A 19,909-nucleotide genomic window follows, 5' to 3' on the forward strand; every position below is an offset into this window, starting at 1 on the left:
CACACAGCTAAATGCTGGTGTTACTTAATCACGGAGCATCGAGTGTCAGTTGAACATGTATTTTGTGCCTCAGCATTGAGAGAGACAAAAGAAATGAGACCCTCTCCTTCCTCAAGGAGTTCATACTCTGTGGCGAGAGTAAAATAACAGAGCACATGAAACAGACACCAGGGGTTGCTCGCTGGAATGCCTGGAAGGGTGAGGTAGGCACGGGAAGGGAAGTTGTGTTGAGTAGGAAGTGGCGAGGTTTGGAATGTTGGAAAGTGTAATAACCACTTTCACTTTTGCCACTTCCCCAGTCCGTTTTGCTGGAGTTTTCCAATTTTTTAAGAACTAGGCACCAATTAGCAATTTCCAAGTCATCTTCTGAATTATATTACCAGGTGTAGAGTAGAGAGAAGACAAAGTATTTTGAGGTAGTTCGAGAAGCCTGAGGCCACAGTTGTCATAATCATTCTTCCTGATGTTGGAGAAAACACATGGGCATTATTTCCGTTAGGGAGAGAGGGCACGAAGATTTCTTGGAGGGATTTTGATCCTTGGAGAGACGGGGAGAGTGGGAGAGCAGGTGGGTGGGCAGTCAGGGGGCCCATGGTAGGAGTGGCAGGTGCTGGCCCTGCAGATCCCCCAGCACAGCCCCACTCCTGTGATGACAGAGAGGTGGAGGGGGACCAGGGGCCCTTACGGGGTAGTTTGGGGCCCATGGAAAGGGTCCCCATTTTTACCACCTCTGTCAAATTTCATTTCCATTTGAAGGAGAGGAGTTTGTTGAAACACACAAATATTTGCCCATTATGGGCATTACATTAGTTTTTTTTTAATAAAAATGAGATATAATACTCTCTACCAGGCACTATTCTAAAAATACATATTTGTACTCTTAGGAATTAAAATTATTCTCATTCCCTCTTTACATACGATGAGACCAAGGCGCAGAAGGGTTATTCAAAACTTAAGTGGTAGAGCCAGGATTTGAGCCCAGGTGGCAGGGTGCACACTCTGAACCTCCATGCCACGTCACCTTTGGTGTGGCCAGAAGACGGAGGCTCAATCTAATTAAATATAAAATAAGCAATTTTCATTCATCATTAATAGAGATATCTAATATTTTAAGATCCCAGGCACTGGGAAAAAAAGAAAAAGTTTAAATCTGTCTTTGGTTCAATTGAAGGCAGAGGATGCAGTACCATGAAATGCATGGTCGATGTTCAGAGAAATTCTCTTTTTAAGAATGAAAGCCACCTGATGACCATCAATAAAACAGGGAGGTCATCAAGATTTTGGTGGGGTTTGCCGTGTTTGATCATGGCTCAGGTAAGGGCATCATTTAGCGAGTCGTCGCCTCACTAAAGCACACACCAGTAGTTTCTAAAGTTCCCCAAATGATGCAGAAATTGTTAACAGGATGTGTTGAATGATTTGTGCTATAGGATACCGCTTGTGAAGGAACTTTGTGATAGAGTTAGTTTATTTGGAGAATAAAAGGAAGTATAGTTTAACTTTTTTAGTTTGTGTGTGTGTATACTTTAGGTATCATACTGGCTGTTAACTTTTCGAATGAGGTAACCACATTGATTACTTTCCATGGACCCAATTTTCAAGGAACAATCTGATTGCTTCGAAGATGGGAGCAGACCGGGGATGGCATCAGGTAGCGAGAAGACAGTCAGTACCAGAGTTATTGTGTCGTTTCTGGGCTGGCCGGGGCAGAGATGCCCTGGGGGTGTCTGGGTCAGTGGCTGGCATCATTCCCCACATGGAGAAGGCAGGCTTGTCACTCCCGGGGCCTTACAGCAGCACCTGGAACAGCTCAGTTCAGTGTGGACTATACTTCTACCAGGAATGGAGCTCTTGGAGGCTTCAGGACCCTTTCTTTCCCAGGCAGGAGGAGCAGTGACTGTCTGGTTGTCTTTCAGTGCCGTTTGCGGGACATGACGTACTCTGCCCCCATCACGGTGGATATTGAATATACCCGAGGCAGCCAGAGGATCATCCGGAACGCCTTACCCATTGGCAGGTGGGAAATGATGTCCGAGTTGGAGCCACACTGCCTGCATTCTAGCCCTGTGGGTGACCTTGAGCAAGTACTACAGTCCCCTTTGCCCCATTTCCTCACCCGAAAAATGTGGGAAACAGTGCCTACTTCATGGGAGTCTTTCTGGGGACCCTGTGAGTCAGCCCAGGGAGCGCTCAGAGCAGTGGCCAGCACACCGCGGTGGTGGTGCTGCTTTTTCATTGTGAAATCTTTTCTGTAAAGCTAAGGAAAATGCTACCATTTCCTCCTGAAATCCCAGCTATTCGGGAAACATTAGGTAAGATAGCATTTCAGTGAATTCTCGTGGGCTAGTCTTCTTGGTGGATTCATGTGTATTTTAAGTTTGACTTTTCTTGGAAGTTGAACTGTTTCCAGTGTAGCGGTATTTAAGGGAGAAGTTACTTATTTGCCTGGAACAGGTTTGGAAATGATAGATCGCATCTGCTTGCATTGTTGCAGTCTGCTTTTCCTAGTTAGGAAAATACACTGACTCGCCTGTCGAAATGGACAAAACCCACAATATTGTGAATCTGATAATGGCGTTGGACTTTAAACTTAGTGCAAACAGTTCCTGCCCAAGTGTTTTTACCCCCCCTTCAAAAGTGCTAAGAGCTTAATAAATACCCATTGGTTCAGCATGTATGCACCAGTTGCCTGTCACTTGTCCTGCACTATGCTGGGTGCTCGGGTCAGCAGAAGATGCTTAGACACAACTAAGTTGGCTGTGTTCATCCCCAGCTGCCAGGGAAGGCAGGCTGAAGTAACTGTGGTACCACTTGGTAAGTGCTATGATGGAGAGGTCCAAAGTAATGTGGAAACACACAGGCTCTTAATGTAACTGCCACTTGTCTGCCTGAGGGGGGCGCCTGGGTGGCTCAGTCGTTAAGCGTCTGCCTTCGGCTCAGGTCGTGATCTCAGGGTCCTGGGATCGAGCCCCGCATCAGGCTCCGTGCTCGGCGGGAAGCCTGCTTCTCCCTCTCCCACTCCCCCTGCTTGTGTTCCCTCTCGCTGTGTCTCTCTCTGTCAAATAAATAAATAAAATCTTTAAAAAATGAATAAAAATAAAATGTCCAGGAGGAATGCAGACCCCTTGGTGATGTGTACAGGGCACATTTCCTCCTCTTTTCACCTCTTTTTGTCAGTGACCATCTTTATATAATTCTTTTCTTTTTTTTTTTTTTTTTTCAACAGAATGCCCATAATGCTGCGTAGTTCAAACTGTGTTCTTACGGGGAAGACGCCAGCAGAATTTGCTAAACTGAACGAATGTCCTTTAGATCCAGGTATGTGTGATTCCTTAGATTTTCGCCCCCTACCTCTTGCCCTTTTTGGGCCTTTCTTTTGCTCTTGCTATTGCTGTTGCTTTAATTCTCAAAAACAATACCAGCCTTTCCGCTTTATAATGAACTCGGATAAAACTGTTCACAGAACATGGGGCTCCTGGGTGGTGCAGTTAGGCCTCTGACTCTTGATATCAGCTTTAGCTCAGGTCGTGATCTCCGGGTGATGAGATTGAGTCCTGCGTTGGGCTCTACCCTCAGCGAAGACTCTGCTTAAGATTGTCTCTCTCTCTCTTTCTCTCTCTACCCGCCTTCTGCCCCTGCCCAACTGGCTCACACCTGTGCACTCTCTAAGAAAAAAAAAAAAATTAAAAAGTTCACAGAATATCCAGAAATTTGGCTCTAACTTTATTCTTTTAGTCTCTATTTCTAAAAGATGTACTGTTTTCTGTTTTATTTAGGGTTTAAAACTTTAACACTCCAAGATATGATTTATTGTTATGTTTTGTCAGACTTTTCTCTGTCTCTTTGCTCACTGGTTTCTTTTGCTATGCTTAGAAACTCAAGAATAATCTTACAAAGCTACTTGTTTAGCTGGTCAGAAGAAATTCAAGTAGCTCACTTCAGGCTGTTTTTTTTTGTTTTTTTGTTTTTTTTAAAGATTTATTTATTTGACAGAGAGATACAGCGAGAAAGGGAACACAAGCAGGGGGAGTGGGAGAGGGAGAAGCAGGCTCCCCGCTGAGCAGGGAGCCCGATGCGGGGCTCGATCCCAGGACCCTGGGATCATGACCTGAGCCGAAGGCAGACGCTTAACGACTGAGCCACCCAGGTGACTTCAGGCTGTTTTAAATGCAGTAAAGGGGCAAAAACCAAAAGTCTTTCATTTAAATTTTTAAAAATTTTATGTTTGTACCTAGTTCTAGGCAGTTTATTTTGTAAAGATTGAATTAATTTGTAGTTGTTTTCATCTATTCCTCTAAAGTTACATTGATAGAGAATCACAGAAGGTTTTGGAAAGAGGTTCACAAAGGACATGACTTTGTTAGACTGTAACGAAATGTTACGTAAGTCAAATATATTGCTTGTTCTTGTTTATATTGTAAAAGTAAAATGAAGTCTCACTTTACCTTATTCTGAATTGTGTGCAAAAAAAGGTTATATGATAATATTTAAGGGTTTTGTTCAGTATGGCATACTTAGGAAACTTAATCCTAGTCTACCATTGTCCCTGATTTGTTAGAAAACTTAGGGCAGTTTTGAGTTTATATTGAAGATTGTTGGTTATTTCTATGCTTAAGAAATTTGAAGACTAATTTAACATTTTTCTCATTTGCCTCTTGTGTATGTCAGGTGCTGGTCATACGTACACCAGTAAGATCTGTTCCCTGGAAGTTTAGTTTCTTGTGGCTCATTTGTATAAAATCATGTGCTGTCATCAGTTCATGAAACAGTATCAGCAAACCCCTTCTAACTGAGTGTTGGTCAGCACCGTGGAGCAATGGAAGAGAGGTCTCTGCATCAGGAGGTCACTGTCATTACTAAGTCACGCTGTCAGAAGAACAGGCGGTGAACCTTTCCTTGCTTCCTTTGTGCAGGTGGCTACTTCATTGTCAAAGGAGTAGAAAAAGTTATTCTTATCCAAGAGCAGCTGTCTAAGAACAGGATCATCGTGGAGGCTGACAGGAAAGGGGCGGTTGGTGCTTCAGTTACCAGGTATGGAAAGCAGAGATGGTGTTAAGAACACTGATAATTCCATTAATATCAGATGACTGTCTTTCAATACAGAGGTAGCCAGTTATTTCTGATAGCGGGCAGCAAAATATTGATCTGTTTAACGATTCAGTTTATTGTGTAACACTGGAAGCGTAGAGTATTGATCTACAATTTTTAGCAATGAAAGTGTGAGACATTGGTTGAAAGGCCACTAGTTGTTTTATTCAAGTTGAATTTTGTTGCATTAAAGGAATGTTGAAAAAAAAAATGAAACCACTCCTTACTTTTTCGTGTTTGTTTTTAGGCTTTGAGCATTTTGCATAATGTATTCCTACATTGATATGATCAGAGATTATTTTTTACTCAATATTTAATGAATTCTGTCATGGACTTAACGTCTAGTTGTTAGTTTTCTTGACCAGCGTCTTTCACAGTATACTCATTTTTCTCCAACAGCATCTCGTCTCCTGTAATTTCTTTTCTCTGATTTATTATCATACATAATTTGAAATTTGTAAATTAATAAGTTCTGGGAATAAGACAATCGTAGAATAATGAAGATATCAATATGCAGTAGAGTTTGTCTTCTGACGACCTGTAATAAACTGTACAACTCAGACTTCTTAAATTTTTCTTTCTGATGGGTGGGGGTAGGCAGCTAACAATAACGGCCATTTATTGAGCAGTTACTAGGAGCCAGGCGGTATATCAGGTGCTCTGCTTTATTTGGCACCTCAGCCCTCCAAGATAAGTGGTGTTATCTCTGTTTCACTGCTGAGTAACAGGCCGTGGGCTCAAGGTCCTACTGATCAGAAGAGGTGGCCAGTGTTTGGACCCAGAGCTAATAATTCTGTCACTCCTGTCTTCCTACTGTACACAACTTTCAGAGCCAGGGAATTGGGCTTTGAATCCCAGAGTAGTAGTTCGGTAGTTACGAGGCACTTGGATGGGCAGTTACACATCTTGTCCAAGCACTGGTTTCCTCCTGTGTGACCTGGAGACACTGCTTCAGAGGAGCGTTAGTGTGCAGGCGAGGGGAGCCGGTATAAGAGCACGTAGCAGAGTGCGCGTGGTGCCTAGAGGTGATCAGTGTGTGTTCCCGTGGGGCTGGCTACGCCTGGAAGTGTTTTTACATATATTATGAACTTCGTAGCTGATGACGTACCAATAAAAGGAGATTCCGTAGTTTCTTTTGGCTTCACTGTATAGTAAGAGTGTAGATGTGTTTTATTGGGTTATTAATTTAAACACAGTGTATAAATTCATTTCTTCATCATTTTTTCATTACGGTGTAGACTCATTGTGAGGTTTCTCTTTTGAAGTGCATAAAATTGATCATGAATATACCTCACACCGAATCAAAGCAATTCAGGTGGAATCAAAGTGAAGTAGGTCAAAATAAATCGGTGAGTGTCACTCATTCACCCACAAAACTTCCACCGTATTCTCAAAGCTAAAGAAACGTGTGTCGTGTTTTTAAATATTCATGGAAGTGGCAGGGAAGCTAGGAAGAGTTGGGCACCTTTAAAAGGCATCTGTTAGGAAGGACCTTACTGATCATTATTGATTGCTGACCCTTATTGATTGATGATCATTGCTGTTGCATGCTACTGGCTTGAAACCAAGCGGGGACGCAGTTTAACCAACTTGTGTTTCCTTATAGCTCCACCCATGAGAAAAAAAGCAGAACCAATATGGCTGTGAAACAGGGACGATTTTATTTGAGGCATAACACTTTGTCAGAAGATATTCCCATTGTCATCATATTTAAGGTAAGGCTGCAGGTACCTACTGAAAATTATAAGAAGTCTTCTCTGCTTTATTTTCATATGTCATTAGAAATTTGGAGGATAAGGATCTCTAGGAATAGAAAGATTTGTGGCATACATAGGTTGTCAGGTATGTAATATATTTTAAATTGAAAGCTACTAAAATCAGGGTTCACGTGTTTTCAGAAATACTATTTTTTAACAGCTATGCAATAAAAAATCCTAAGGTACAAAAAGATATATAGTGAGAAATAAGCCTTGCACTCACCAGGACCTGACCACATAGTTATCCTACCCAAGGACCCCACTGCTCCTGGTTTCTGGTACATCTTCCTACAGATAGTCTGTGCCCGTACAAGCACAGGAGTCTATCGCAGGTTTTATTCTGTTCTGTGTTTTACTTACATACATTGCACACCATTCTGCACTCGGCTTGTTTTCTGTAACTTTCATCTTGGAGATCGTGTTATATTGTTAGTTCATACAGAGCTACCACGTTCTTTTTGACGAACTGTCCCATTATGGGTGTACTATAGTTAATCGTTCCTCCATTGGGGGTAGACATGTCTCTTGCTGTTATAGAACTGCTGTAATATCTATCACATTACACAGGGGCAAGGGTATCTGTAGGCATATTAAATTCCTAGGAGTAGAATTTTCCAGGTCAAAGAATATGAACCAAGTTTGTTATTTTTTATGGACTTCGGGAGTCTGGTGTGTTTCTACATAAACATGAATCTTTAAAACTGATTTTTTTTTTTCAGCTTGCTTGTAAACTGGTGACTTAGAACCCAAAAGACATTTTCCCATAGAAATTATGTTTAAATGGTTCAGTCTTCTTAGATAATTGCATAGTGGCTCACCTAACCTGCTCTGAGACTTAAAGGTTACACATGTTTTAGGAACACTTGAATTGTAGTATTAGTCATTGAGCAAAATTTTAAAATAGCATTATATGATACAGTGGATCCTCAGTATTTGTGAATTCTGTATTTGCCAGTTCTCCTACTTGCTAAAATTTATTTGTGACCCTGAGATCATCACCTGTGGTGGTTTTGCTATTATTCATGGACCCGCGCAGGCTCAGAGCAGGGAAAAATTTGAGTCCTCAAACTCTGCGTTCCCAGCTAAGGTCGAAGAAGGCCACACTCTGCCTTCGTGTTTCTGCCATCATGCTGTTAACAGGTGCCCTTTCTGCGATCTGCGTAGGGCCATGTTCTTTCACATTTTTGTGCTTTTTGGCGGGATTTTGCTGTGTAAAATGGCCCCCACGCCGAGGCTGAAGTGCTAGCTAGTGTTTCTAAGTGCAGGAAGGCAGTGATGTGCCTTTTGGAGAATATACGTGTGTCAGAAAAGCTCCGTTCAAGCATGAGTTACACTGCTGTTGTCCGTGAGTTCATCACAGAAGGCGTCTGTAAGCAGAAACACAACATCAAGCAAGGTTCTGTATGGATGGGTTGAAGGAAATGTAACCAGAGGCCCACAGGACATTGCTCTCCTGTGCAGCGTTTGTGGCAACTCTGGAGAACACAACTGAGGATGCCCACACCCGACTGTGTATGGGCCAGGAGTGAATCTTGCCGACGAGACTGACTGAACAAAGAGCTCAGTTTATTTGGGTCAGTACTGAAGAGAGTGGGGACTTGGGACAATGTTAGAGGTTAACACTCTTTTCTCATTTAGTTTCTCTTCAGAGTTAAATATCCCTGCTCAGCGGTTGTTAGGATCGTTGAAGCATCTGGGGTGGAGGTAACGAAGGTGGTTAGAAAGGAAAGACATTTGGGTATACGCGTCAGAGGAGTAAAAGAGAAGGACTTGAACTTGTCCTGTAGGAGTTGTGACCTGGCGACAGGACAGGAGTGGGGGAGACAGGCCTCTTTGTGTCAGGCTAGTGTTGGGGCCAGGAAGGGGGGTCCTGGGTTGTTCATAGGTAGTGAGTGGATGTTGACCAGTTGGGTTCTTTAACTCAGGAAATAACTGCATTCTGAATGCAATTACACGAAGAAGGTTGTAGATTTTTTTTTTTTTTAAGATTATTTATTTATTTGAGAGAGAGCGCAACACAGGGGATGCGGCCTTGATACCAGGACCCTGGGGTCATGACGTGAGCCAAAGTCAGACACTTAACTGACAGAGCCATGCAGGTGTCCCTGTAGGAGATTTTTTTCATGTTCAGTGCAACTTAATATACTTTTAAGTTCTCTAAATGAGATGTTGTCATTTTCTTTTTAGGATGATGAAGATGATCATAATAGCAGTACCATTTATATCGGCAGGGGGATGGGGAGCTGGAGAGAATTCTTAAATGTACTTTTTATTATCTCCCTTCAGGGTTTATATTTTTAAATCACAGAAGTAAGTTTGGCTTTTCTTGTTGGGGTCCCACAGGCCCCAATGCGGTGCCTTCAGTGTTGTTTTGCAGATAGAGAATTCTATCTAACTGTGTAAAATTACATCTCCAGTAGAGGGCAGTGTGTTCCCATGCATCCAAAAGACTTCCATGGATGTTTTAGAGGCTTAAAGAAGTTTAGGACTGCTTTCCTTAGACCAGAAATTATAAACTAATTACAATGCACATAGTCTTACATCACTCATATGGAAAATACATCACTAGACACATGGACACGTTCAGATCAGAAAACCTCTATCAAATACTTTTTCAGCTAGGTAACAAAATTTTGATGAGACAGTTTCTTCTGTCAGATTTAACATTATGTTGCATATGTACACGTGTTTATAGCCAGCTTAAATCCTTTTTAGAATGGGGCTATAAATTAACAATATGCACTTTTATATAACCTGTAGTTGAGATTTCAGATTTCTCCTTTTCTGATTACAAAACAGTCCTTGAATTGTACAAATTTAGAAAGCCACTGAAAAGTAGAACTACATTTTTGGACCTGTTTTTTCCAGACCCTTTTTGCTTTGGTAATATGCACATTGATATTTTTTTTTTCCCCACTGAACAGTGAATTGTGAATAGCTTTCCATATCTATAAATACAGATCTTCATCATCATTTTTAGCAGGTGTCATACAGGAATTACCCATGGGTGGTGTAATCTGTTTAACCAATTTCCTGTAGGGGGACATTTAGGTGTCCTTTTCCCCCCAAGTTTTCACTCTGATACACAAACCTGGATCTTCTTCTACATACATATTTGTGCATATTGCTGAATATTTTGTGAGACTTAATTCCTGGGAGTGGAATTAGACGTTTTTTAAAAAACTTGGGCATGTTGCCTAAATTTTCTCATGAAACCTAACCATTGCATGCTGGTCAGCAGTATATAAGAATGAAAACAACTATTTGAATTTTTTCAGTTTAAATAAACAAAGTACATTGGTCACAGTCCCGTTTTGTAGTCTCCTGCTAGAGGGATGTTTTAATAGCCCGATGGAATCTTGTCTGACAACTTCTGTGAAGACTTTTCCATCTGGGGAGCAGCACAGAATATGGGAGCTCTTACTAGCATCAGGCAGATCTAGGCCAAGTTCCAGTTTCTCCACTTGCTAGCTGTGTGACCTCAGGCAGATTTCCCAGTCTCCCTCCATCTCGGGTAACTCCCCTGTAAAGTGAAAATTTTCACCTGAGAGGGTTGTCCTGAAGAGCAAAGGAAGAGATAGTGTATTTTTTGAAAAGTGGACGGCCTAGAAGGAAGATACTCTTTCTTTTGCCTTCGCTCTGCCTCCACATTCAGTGTCAGGAGCTGGGGAAAATAAACTGGGGGAACCAGGAAAGTCACATCATTTCTCTTTTTGTGTTGTGTGGCCCTAACACAGACCTTGACAGTCATTAGGACTTGATGGTTGTTGATTGTAACCAACAATTGGCTAAAAGTGACAGAAGCAGCAGGGTTTCCAGGTTCCATGCTGGGTCTGAATATGACGGCTAAAGCTTTTTAAGACCTAGATCAGCCTTATTTATGGACTTGAATCACTACAAAGGTTCTCTTGCCCATGAATCTTACCCACTTTACATTTTGTATTCCCAAGTATTCAGCAGATGCTCTGTGATGGCCTCTGTAGTCTGAAAGTTTTTACAGAAAAGAAGATCAGATTTCAAGGGAGCTGGGCATTGTTCCTCGGAAACGAACTTACATTGAAATTTTTGATCTTTAAAGAGAAAAAATTGCAGAGTTAAAGAGGGCCATCACAGTTCTTTTATTATTTGCTAAGACTACTTTTAGTCATAATAGATTGATTCCTGTCTGAAGAAAGATTAGATTTCTGAATATTAGGTATTTTAAGAACTTACTCCCTTTCCCCCCCTCACATAGTATATTTCAGCATATCACCGCCAGTGGGCATGTTCTTCTCTTCTCTCATTAGTATTCTGTCTTTAAAAGTCACACTAGTAGTCACACTTAGTGGGTATCCAAAGAGAAGACTTCGTGCCGCTTCTTAAAGAGCGTACGCCCTTATTTTTGCTCTGTCTTAGTGGTGATGGCCAGACTGGGTGACCTTCTGCTGAAAGGTATTATCTCTGCTGTTTCTTCATAGGGTTATTCTATAGCATTTGTTTCTGACTTGTTAGTTAGGGGAAATGATTTCAGATATCTGGAGGACAAAGAGTTCCATATAAAGCTAGTCTTCAGATGTCTAAATTATGTCTGTAAAGCAAAATGGTTGGGCATTTTGCTGTCGTTTCCATAGCAATATGTCATTTATTTGTAGCTGTGACTTCCCAAGGCTAAATAGTCATAAAATCAGTTTGGTCTTTGGAGCTAGAGCGCTTTTGATGATAACCTGACTGAGTTATCACCCTGTAGTTCAGTGACCCGATATAGGAGTTTAGTCCTTGTAGAGCAGAGCTTTGCCACTGATCATTCTTTCTGCACATATGGTGTCATTTACCATGTACTTGGCGTATCTTTGCTTCATGGCTTAGAAGTATTTGGAAGGCCTAAGCAGTCTGTTTAGATCCATGTTAGAACACTTGAAAATTTTATGCAGTTATAAAATTACTGCTCAGATCCAGCTTCGAGACAACTTGAAGCAGTAATCCATATGTCAAATGAGGAAGGACTTTTTCACTGCTATTAAACACCAAATATATATAGTCTTTTTCACTTGGAAATTGCTGAACTAAAAATTAATTATTAAAATATTCCAGGTGGCTTCGGTTCAGATTTAGAGGTTGATCTGCCTCAAAGGGGGCTGATCCGGAAAGCTACTGCCCGTTCAGCTCCAGTATTTCCTTTCTGTTGCAGCGAGACCTTCTCCTGCTATATCGTTTTGCATGCTCGGATTGGCATCTGCCCCATGTAGATCTCTTTTAGTGTTTGCACCTTCCCCCTGAGGAGGGAAGCGCGTTGCTTACAAAGATTTATTATCAATCATTTGAGAGAAGGGTGACTAGATTCTACTGCAAATTACTTGCCTTGGTGGTGTTTTTTGTGTATTTTGATTCCATTGAAACCCATATAACACTCTTTCGGGAGATTGACAGGCAAAAGTTAATTTATATTCTAGTTAGCTTTTCACAGAGAAATATTCTCTTCTCGCTGGCTTGCAGGCCAAGGAGAAAATGTAGACGGGCCTACATACATGCCATCACTGTCAGAGCAGATGCACTACTGTCAAGGGATAATCTAGGGCTTTTTTCTTCATTTGTTTAAAAATTAGAACTGATAATTTTTTTTAGGATTGCTCTCTTTTAATCCGTGAAATGCTGAGTGTTTTAGTGAACTTTAAATTTTTAATTATATTTTTAATATTTTTAAATAGTGGAGTTTGTCTAGTGTCCATTTGAACAAATGCATCATATCAAATTAGAGATAAAAAGATGAAAATTAAAGTATAGAAAAGAGATGTGTGTTGTGAGAGCATCTTTATTTGTTTACTAAATACAGTTTTGAACAAAACAAGTTCTACATTTACGAATTTTTGTTAAGTTCAACTAGCAAATTTAATTCCAAAAGTTGGTCTGTTATCTGTGCTGTGTAACAAATTATAGCATAGTTTCTGTTGGTCAGAGATGTGGAAGTTGCTTGGCTGGGTGGTTCTGGCTCAGGGTCTTTGATGAGTCAAGATGTCAGCCAGCGCCGAAGTCACCTGAAGGCTGGACTGGAGCACGACGGGGTCTGCTTCCATCGCGGCTCCCCCACAATGGCATTTGGCTCCTCACCATCGGACCTTTCCATAGGCTGCGTGAGTGTCTTCAGGGCATGGCCACTAGCTTCCTGCAGAGGAGCTCTGTAAGAGAAAGAGCGAGCAGGAGGCTGGAGCTATTCATAATCAGGACTCCACAGTTGTACTCTGTGGCTTGCACCTTTTTTCTATAGAAGTGAGTCATTAAGCTTAGCCTACACTCTAGAGGAGGAGAATTAGTCTTTACCTTTTGAAGAGAGTGTCAAAGAATTGTTGAATGTTTTTTAAACCACCACAGTTGGCCTAAAGGGGACATAGCAGATATTTACCTTCCCCCCCGCCCCCAAAAGTTTCAAAACTTTCAGTTTACGTCTGATCCTGAAGTATTCAAATCGAATTTCTGGATCACAGATTACTCAAATTCAAATGTAGAATTGTAGAATTTTGCATCCTCTTGTTCCCAGAAATGAAGAAACAGAGGTGGACAAGGTGGTTCGACAATAGTGGTTGTGAGGCCTGTCTCTGACCTTGTTTTAGGACAGACACCTCAGATCCCTCGACTTCGAGAGGTGCCCTTTCCACCGTATTCTGGCTTATGTTCTCGGTGTTCCTCCCTCTCCCTCGTGTGTGGAGAAGTGGGCACCAGAGCATCGAAGCATAGCTAGACAGTTATCCCCGGGTTCCATTTTCTCTGCATAGCTGAAGGAAGAATTTTAATGCAAACATAACTTTTCCCGTAACTTCTAAGAAACAGATTCTTTCTCTGCCAAGAGAGGTTTAGTGAGATTATGCTCTATTTCTTGATATGGCAGAATTCCAGGCAAATGTGTGAAGGAGTGAGCCATAGTGCCATATGGAATCTACAAAGACCTGCGTTGCCGGCTGCCACCTTGAAACACTTAAGATAAGTGGGTTTCTTAAACCTCCTAAGTGTGTTTTTAGTTTTTTTTAAAAAATCCCTTCTTAAAAACTGCATAAAGTAGCTTGATATCTCTGGAATAGTGAGGTAAAACATCTTTTAGGAAAAATTCTTCTGGCCTAAATGTGAATGAGTTGACAATTCTCAGAAAAGTTAGTCTTGCGACAAAACTAATTGGAGTTGTGTTTATTTTCAGCAATGCTTATTTTCTGATTTACTACTCTTTGGCTGTTTTGTTTTAATTTTTCAGTTTGCTTTTGTAGCTGTGACCAGTGTCTCCGCTGTACCTTCCTACCTCCTTTTTTCACGATGACACTCACAGGATATTTAAACATTTTAGAAGATTGCGCTTGAGAATGTTTGTTTTCCTCTTCCCAATCAAAATTTCTGTTTCAGGTTCTTCTGCAGCTTGGGCTGGGGCTGCCAATGCCAGATGGCACCGTTTCTGAGAAAAGAGCTAGCTTTTGCTTAGAAGTAATACCCACAAACAATGCCAAATTAGCATAAGCAAATGTCAGTGCGTTAACACAAAGCCAACACTCTTTCTATCTTTTCTTTCCTTCCTAGGCCATGGGTGTTGAGAGTGACCAGGAAATTGTACAGATGATTGGAACAGAGGAGCACGTGATGGCTGCATTTGGACCCAGTTTGGAAGAGTGCCAGAAAGCTCAGATTTTCACACAGATGCAGGTGTGTCTTTTCATGTCGTCCTTTGCTGTGAAAGGGAATTGGAGATTTAGTGCTGCTCATGCATAAAGCATCGATGCAGTGACTTCTTGGGGTGTAGGTGTGGGAGGATTTGGGGAGTTGGGAGGAACAGTAGAGAAGCTTCTTTGACTTGTGTTTTAGGAATTGGAGGAAGGAGTTTGTCTTGATAAATTATCGGCCTACGGTGTCTAACTTAGAAGGGGGATATGTGTCCAAGAGGCTTTTGTTCTGATATAATAGCAAGTACTCTTTTTTCACTTATTCGCCTGAGTGATATATGTTTTTGTTTTTTGGGTTGTTTTTTTTTTTTTAAGATTTATTTATTTATTAGAGAGAGCGAGTACGCGCCCAACAAGCACACAGCAGGAGGGGCAGAGGGAGAGAGAATCCCAAGCAGACTCTGCACTGAGTGCGGAGCCTGATGTGGGGCTCCCTCTCACGACCCTGAGATCATGGCCTGAGCTGAAACCAACAGTCAGTCACTTAACCTACTACGCCACCCAGTTGCCCCAATATATGTTTTTGAACAACAGCAAGTCTAGTGTAGATTTCTTTTCCTGCATTTCTCCTCAATTTCTCTTTTTATTCCCTACTTCCAGTTGCTTTCAGTGTTCAGTTGTATGTGGTTTCAGCCCCTTTTTCTGAATTCCCAGTGTCATCAGCAAGAAAAGCCAGGCTCAGAAACCCTTTACCAGAACAGAGCCTTCGTCGACCTGCTAAAGAGCTCCTAGCTGGAACTTGGGCATTTTAGGACAAGATTAGTTCCCCACCGTCATATATATGCTAAACATAACAAAAATAATAAATAATAATAAAAATAATTGTACTTCCTGCCCTTGTGACAGGGAGCTCTCACAGCCACACTTCGGATGCTTAGTCCCCCATTCGTAAAGTACTTTGCTAAGTATCAGTCAGTGGGGGCCTCATAGCCATCCTGGGAGGTAGGGAGTCCTGCTGGAGAAGCACCACAGACAGTTCTTACTTACCCGTGTGTACACTGTCTAGTCTGTGGGGTACTTACAACGAGGTATAAATTCCAGGCTGCTTTTTTCTTGTTACTCAGGATGCTGTAGAGTTAGCATTTTCCCACTTACATCTGTTAGTGTGTGTTCTGAAAATCGCACCACTATTGATATTTTCATGGACTGAGACAGACAGACATTTAAAGTTAATCATCCTATGTAAGTGTATGTAATTCCAAAGCACAAATCAGTAGGGATTATTCTTATCCCTGCCTCCTTCTTCTGATGCAGCTGAGTAAGAGTCAACTCAAGTTCTTGGGCAGGGCAACATCAGGAGAAGTTGTTGGGATTTAGGAGCTTCTATTTTTGGTCTTTATTGAAAATGAAATATTTAGGGAGCATGAGTCTTTGTTACGAACTGGAATTATATTGTCCAAGGGTTCTAAGAACATGAAGAGGAAATGTAAAGAAGTACCCAGGAGTTGGCTCAATTTGGGGAGATACACTCTCTCCTTTAAAGCCGTGTAATGCTCGGGAAGAGCAGTTTACCTTCATGATCCCTCAGTGGATTCAGTGAGATCCGTTTTCCCTTTTATAACAAACAGCATCATTGTTGCTCAGATAGCTCTATAACCCTAGCATTGTAAAGCTGGGTGAGCAGGGCTAAATAGTGGGTTACAAATCATTTATTTCTCCTAGATAGGTGCTGACAGAAAATGTTAGCTAACTGAATGAGAGAAGTTCAGTTCAGGATGGGAATATGCAAACAGAGGTGTAAGATTGACATTGCTCATACTGTATGCTGGATTAGAGCACAGATTAATAATTTGCAACTAAGAAGAGGCTTTCGAGGCATGGGTAATCCAAAATGGTTGATAAGTGGAACATATGAGTTAGGGCAATGTGGATATTGTATGTTTTTCTAAGTGAGCTTGCTTTATCCAGTACTGGTCCCTACTTACTGCTAGGTCGCCGCGGCAAGGGTTGGCACATCTGAGTTTATCTTACGCTCTAGAGGACACTAAATGGAGAGGATCCTAGGTCTGATGTCCCGATCTTACCACAGAGGAGTTCCATTCCTTTCCCGGCCCTGAGCTAGTCATCAGGAATCAAAGAAAAAGATGACACAACATCTAGTAGGAGTGACATACCTGTAAATAGTTAAAATATAGTGTGGTCTGAAGCGGAATGAAAGCACTTAGTTCTTTCTACGTAGGGAATTCACAAAGCAGAGAAAAAGGAGTGGGGTGAGGAAGTGACACTTGAGCTAGGTTTTGAAGCACAGAGATTTCCCAGGCACATAATCATGGACAGGAATTCCAAGATAAAGAATCAGGAATCCCAGACCTTTCCTCTGACTAACTGAAAGCCAGTTTAAAAAAAAAAAAATGCATTCATTGTTGTTAGAAAATTGTCCTCTTCTTTAAAAACTTTTTATGGTGGATAAACTTCAACATACACAAAGTATACAGAAGAGTATTATGAACCCTCCTGTGCCCATCACCCAGCTTCAGTAATTACCAACACTCTGCCATTTTTGTTTCATCTAAATCTCCACCTACTCCTCACACCCACTATTTGATTAGTTTTTAATACTTCATTTTTTAGGTAGAATTTATGTGTGCTGAAATGTACAAATGTACATAATTTTGCATAAGATGTAGAATATTTTTCCATTACCCCGGGAAGTTCCCTCATGTCCCTTCTTAGTCCTTTTCACCTCCCTCCTCTGATTTTCTTCCCTGCTGTTCTGATTTTTCACCACAGGTTAATGTTGCCTATTTTAGAACTTTATGGAATTGTGAAGAATATACTCTTTTTGCGTCCAGTTTCTTCTGCTGAGTGTACCGGGTGATATTTTATGTCATTTGTCCATTATTGCTGAGTAGTATTCCATTGTATGACTGTCCAACAGTTTATCTTTTCCTGTCGATGGACATTTCGTTTTGTCACTCTGGGTCTTATGAATAAAGTTACTATAAACATTCCTGTACAAGTCTTTGCCTGAACAGGTCAGCATGTCTCTTGGATAAATACCTACAAATAGGATTGCTGGATCAAAGAGCAGTTGTGTGTGTAACTTTTATAACTGCTAAACCTTTTCCCAAAGTAATTGTATCATTTTGCAGTCCGTTCTCCCCTCACCGCCCCCGCGCCCCCCAATGTGTGAGAGTTCTGATTGCTTCATGTCCTCACCGACTTTTGGTCTTATCTGTCTTTTCAACTTGAGCCATTCTACTAGGTATTGGGTGGTGTCTACACTGCTATGGTTTTAATATGTATTTCCCTGATGACTAATGATGTTGGACACTTTTCGTGGACTCACTACTGACTTTGTTCATGAAGTATCCAAATCTTTTGCTTGTTTTCCTCACTGAGTTGTCTTTTTATTTTTTTTATTATTTTTTTTAAAGATTTTATTTATTTATTTGACAGAGAGAGGCACAGCGAGAAAGGGAACACAAGCATGGGGAATGGGAGAGGGAGAAGCAGGCTTCCCCACAGAGCAGGGAGCCCGATGCGCGGCTCGATCCCAGGACCCTGGGATCATGACCTGAGCCGAAGGCAGACACTTCACCGAGTGAGCCATCCAGGCGCCCTGAGTTGTCTTTTTAGTACTGAATTTCAGAGTCCCCTTTTTAAAAAAAGTATCCTGGATATAATTCCCTTGTCAGATTTATTATTGTAACTATTTTCACTCTGTCCATTGCTCCCCTATTCATTATTGTAACTGTGTCTTTTGATGAGTAGTTTTAATTTTGATTAAATCTAATTATCAAGAGGTTTTTGTTATCTTATGGTTATCAATTTCTGTGTCCTGTGTAAAGAAATTTCACCTACCCTAAGGGCAAGAATATATTCTGGTTTTTTTTCTAGAAGCTTTATAGTTTTAGTTTCTATATTTATGTCTAAAATCCACTTAAACTAATTTTTGTTATTTGGTGTGAGGTAGGGGTCAAAGTTAATTTTTTACTTTGTAGATATTTAGATGTAGATATTTCAACATTTGTTGAAAAGATTTTCCCCTGCCTGTTTAATTGCTTTAGCACTTTTGTCAAAAATCCTCGGACCATAAAAGCATGGGTTTATTTCTGGACATATTTTGTTCCATTGATCTGTCTGCCCTTATGCCATTCTCACACTGTCTTGATTACCATAGCTTTCTAATCAAAAGCATGTAGTATAAATCCTCCAACTTTACTCTTTCAAGAGTGTTTCAGCTATTCTAGGTCTTTTGCACTTGCATGTCAATTTTAGAATCAATCGATTTTTGTTTTTTGTTTTTTTTAATCTTTCTTTTTTAAAGATTTTATTTATTTGTCAGAGAGAAAGAGAGAGTGCACACAAGCAGGGGGAATGGCAGGCAGAGGGAGAAGCAGGCTCCCTGCGGAGTAGGGAGCCCAATGTGGGGCTCGATCCCAGGATCCTGGGATCATGACCTGAGCTGAAGGCAGACGTTTAACTGACTGAGCCACCCAGGCATCCCTTATTTTTGTTTTTTAAAAAACCTGCCAGGAGTATTAATTTCCAGGAACAGTTACGATGTGTCTATTGGTCAGTTTGGAGAGAATTTTAACAGTAAGCCATTTAATACTATTAAAGCTTCCAGTCCATGAAAACAGCGCAACCCTTGATTTACTTAGGTTTTATTTTCCCTCAGGGGTGCTCTGCAGCTTTCAGGATAGAGGTCTTCACATGCTGTGATTCCTTTTTGGGGGGAAAAAAGTACAGCTCCAGAATATTAACTGTGGACTGTGGTTCTCTCTGGGTGGAGGGTTGGTGGCTTTGTGTACATAATGTGTATATATATGTGTGTGTATATACACATCTTTTCACTTGTATATTCTAAATTTCCTACAGTGATCATGTATCAATTTTGTAGTAAGAAAGCAAATTATAAAAAGGGAACTAGTTTAAGGGACAGCATATAATGCTACTTTGTTATTGATTCAAGACGAATGTTGATTTTTGACTAAGCCTCATGCAGCATTCTCTGTAGCTAGGATCCTCATCTTTTTGTTTATAGTGTTTTGTGTGGGTAGGTGTTTAATAAATTCCCTCCGATGGGTGTCATTCAAACATCATGATATTCTGTTTTTATAGGCATTAAAATATATAGGGAACAAAGTAAGGAGGCAAAGGATGTGGGGAGGTGGACCAAAGAAGACAAAGATAGAAGAGGCAAGAGAGCTCCTGGCTTCTACCATCCTGACGCACGTGCCGGTGAGTAGCACCTGTGCAGCTGAGAACTGTGGTCCTCCGGGGCCCGTCTGCTGAAGAACTTTGAGTGCAGGTTTACGTTATTTAGTTCCATAAGAAAAGAGAGAGACCGTAAAAAGACTGGGCTGCCCCCTGGAAATCACCTTCTGTTATCAGTAGTTTATTTGAACTTCGGGAATGTTAGCCGTATGCTGTCATTAGCATCGT

The 19,909-nt window shown here is 41.1% G+C and overlaps 1 protein-coding gene across 2 annotated transcripts in view; it reads left to right on the forward strand.

Annotated features, from left to right (window-relative positions):
- POLR3B (RNA polymerase III subunit B) overlaps positions 1 to 19,909 on the forward strand; it is a 103,680-nt gene that overhangs the window by 10,962 nt on the left and 72,809 nt on the right. For both annotated transcript variants that reach the window (XM_032416218.1, XM_032416219.1), the window contains exons 6-11: positions 1,917 to 2,017; positions 3,227 to 3,318; positions 4,914 to 5,031; positions 6,695 to 6,803; positions 14,379 to 14,501; positions 19,586 to 19,705. In XM_032416218.1, coding sequence (XP_032272109.1) covers positions 1,917 to 2,017; positions 3,227 to 3,318; positions 4,914 to 5,031; positions 6,695 to 6,803; positions 14,379 to 14,501; positions 19,586 to 19,705 — 663 coding nt within the window. The remainder of the gene's footprint in view (positions 1 to 1,916; positions 2,018 to 3,226; positions 3,319 to 4,913; positions 5,032 to 6,694; positions 6,804 to 14,378; positions 14,502 to 19,585; positions 19,706 to 19,909) is intronic.

The sequence above is a fragment of the Phoca vitulina genome, unplaced genomic scaffold (genome assembly GCF_004348235.1).
Source record: "Phoca vitulina isolate PV1807 unplaced genomic scaffold, GSC_HSeal_1.0 scaffold19, whole genome shotgun sequence".
Classification (NCBI taxonomy): Eukaryota; Metazoa; Chordata; class Mammalia; order Carnivora; family Phocidae; genus Phoca; species Phoca vitulina.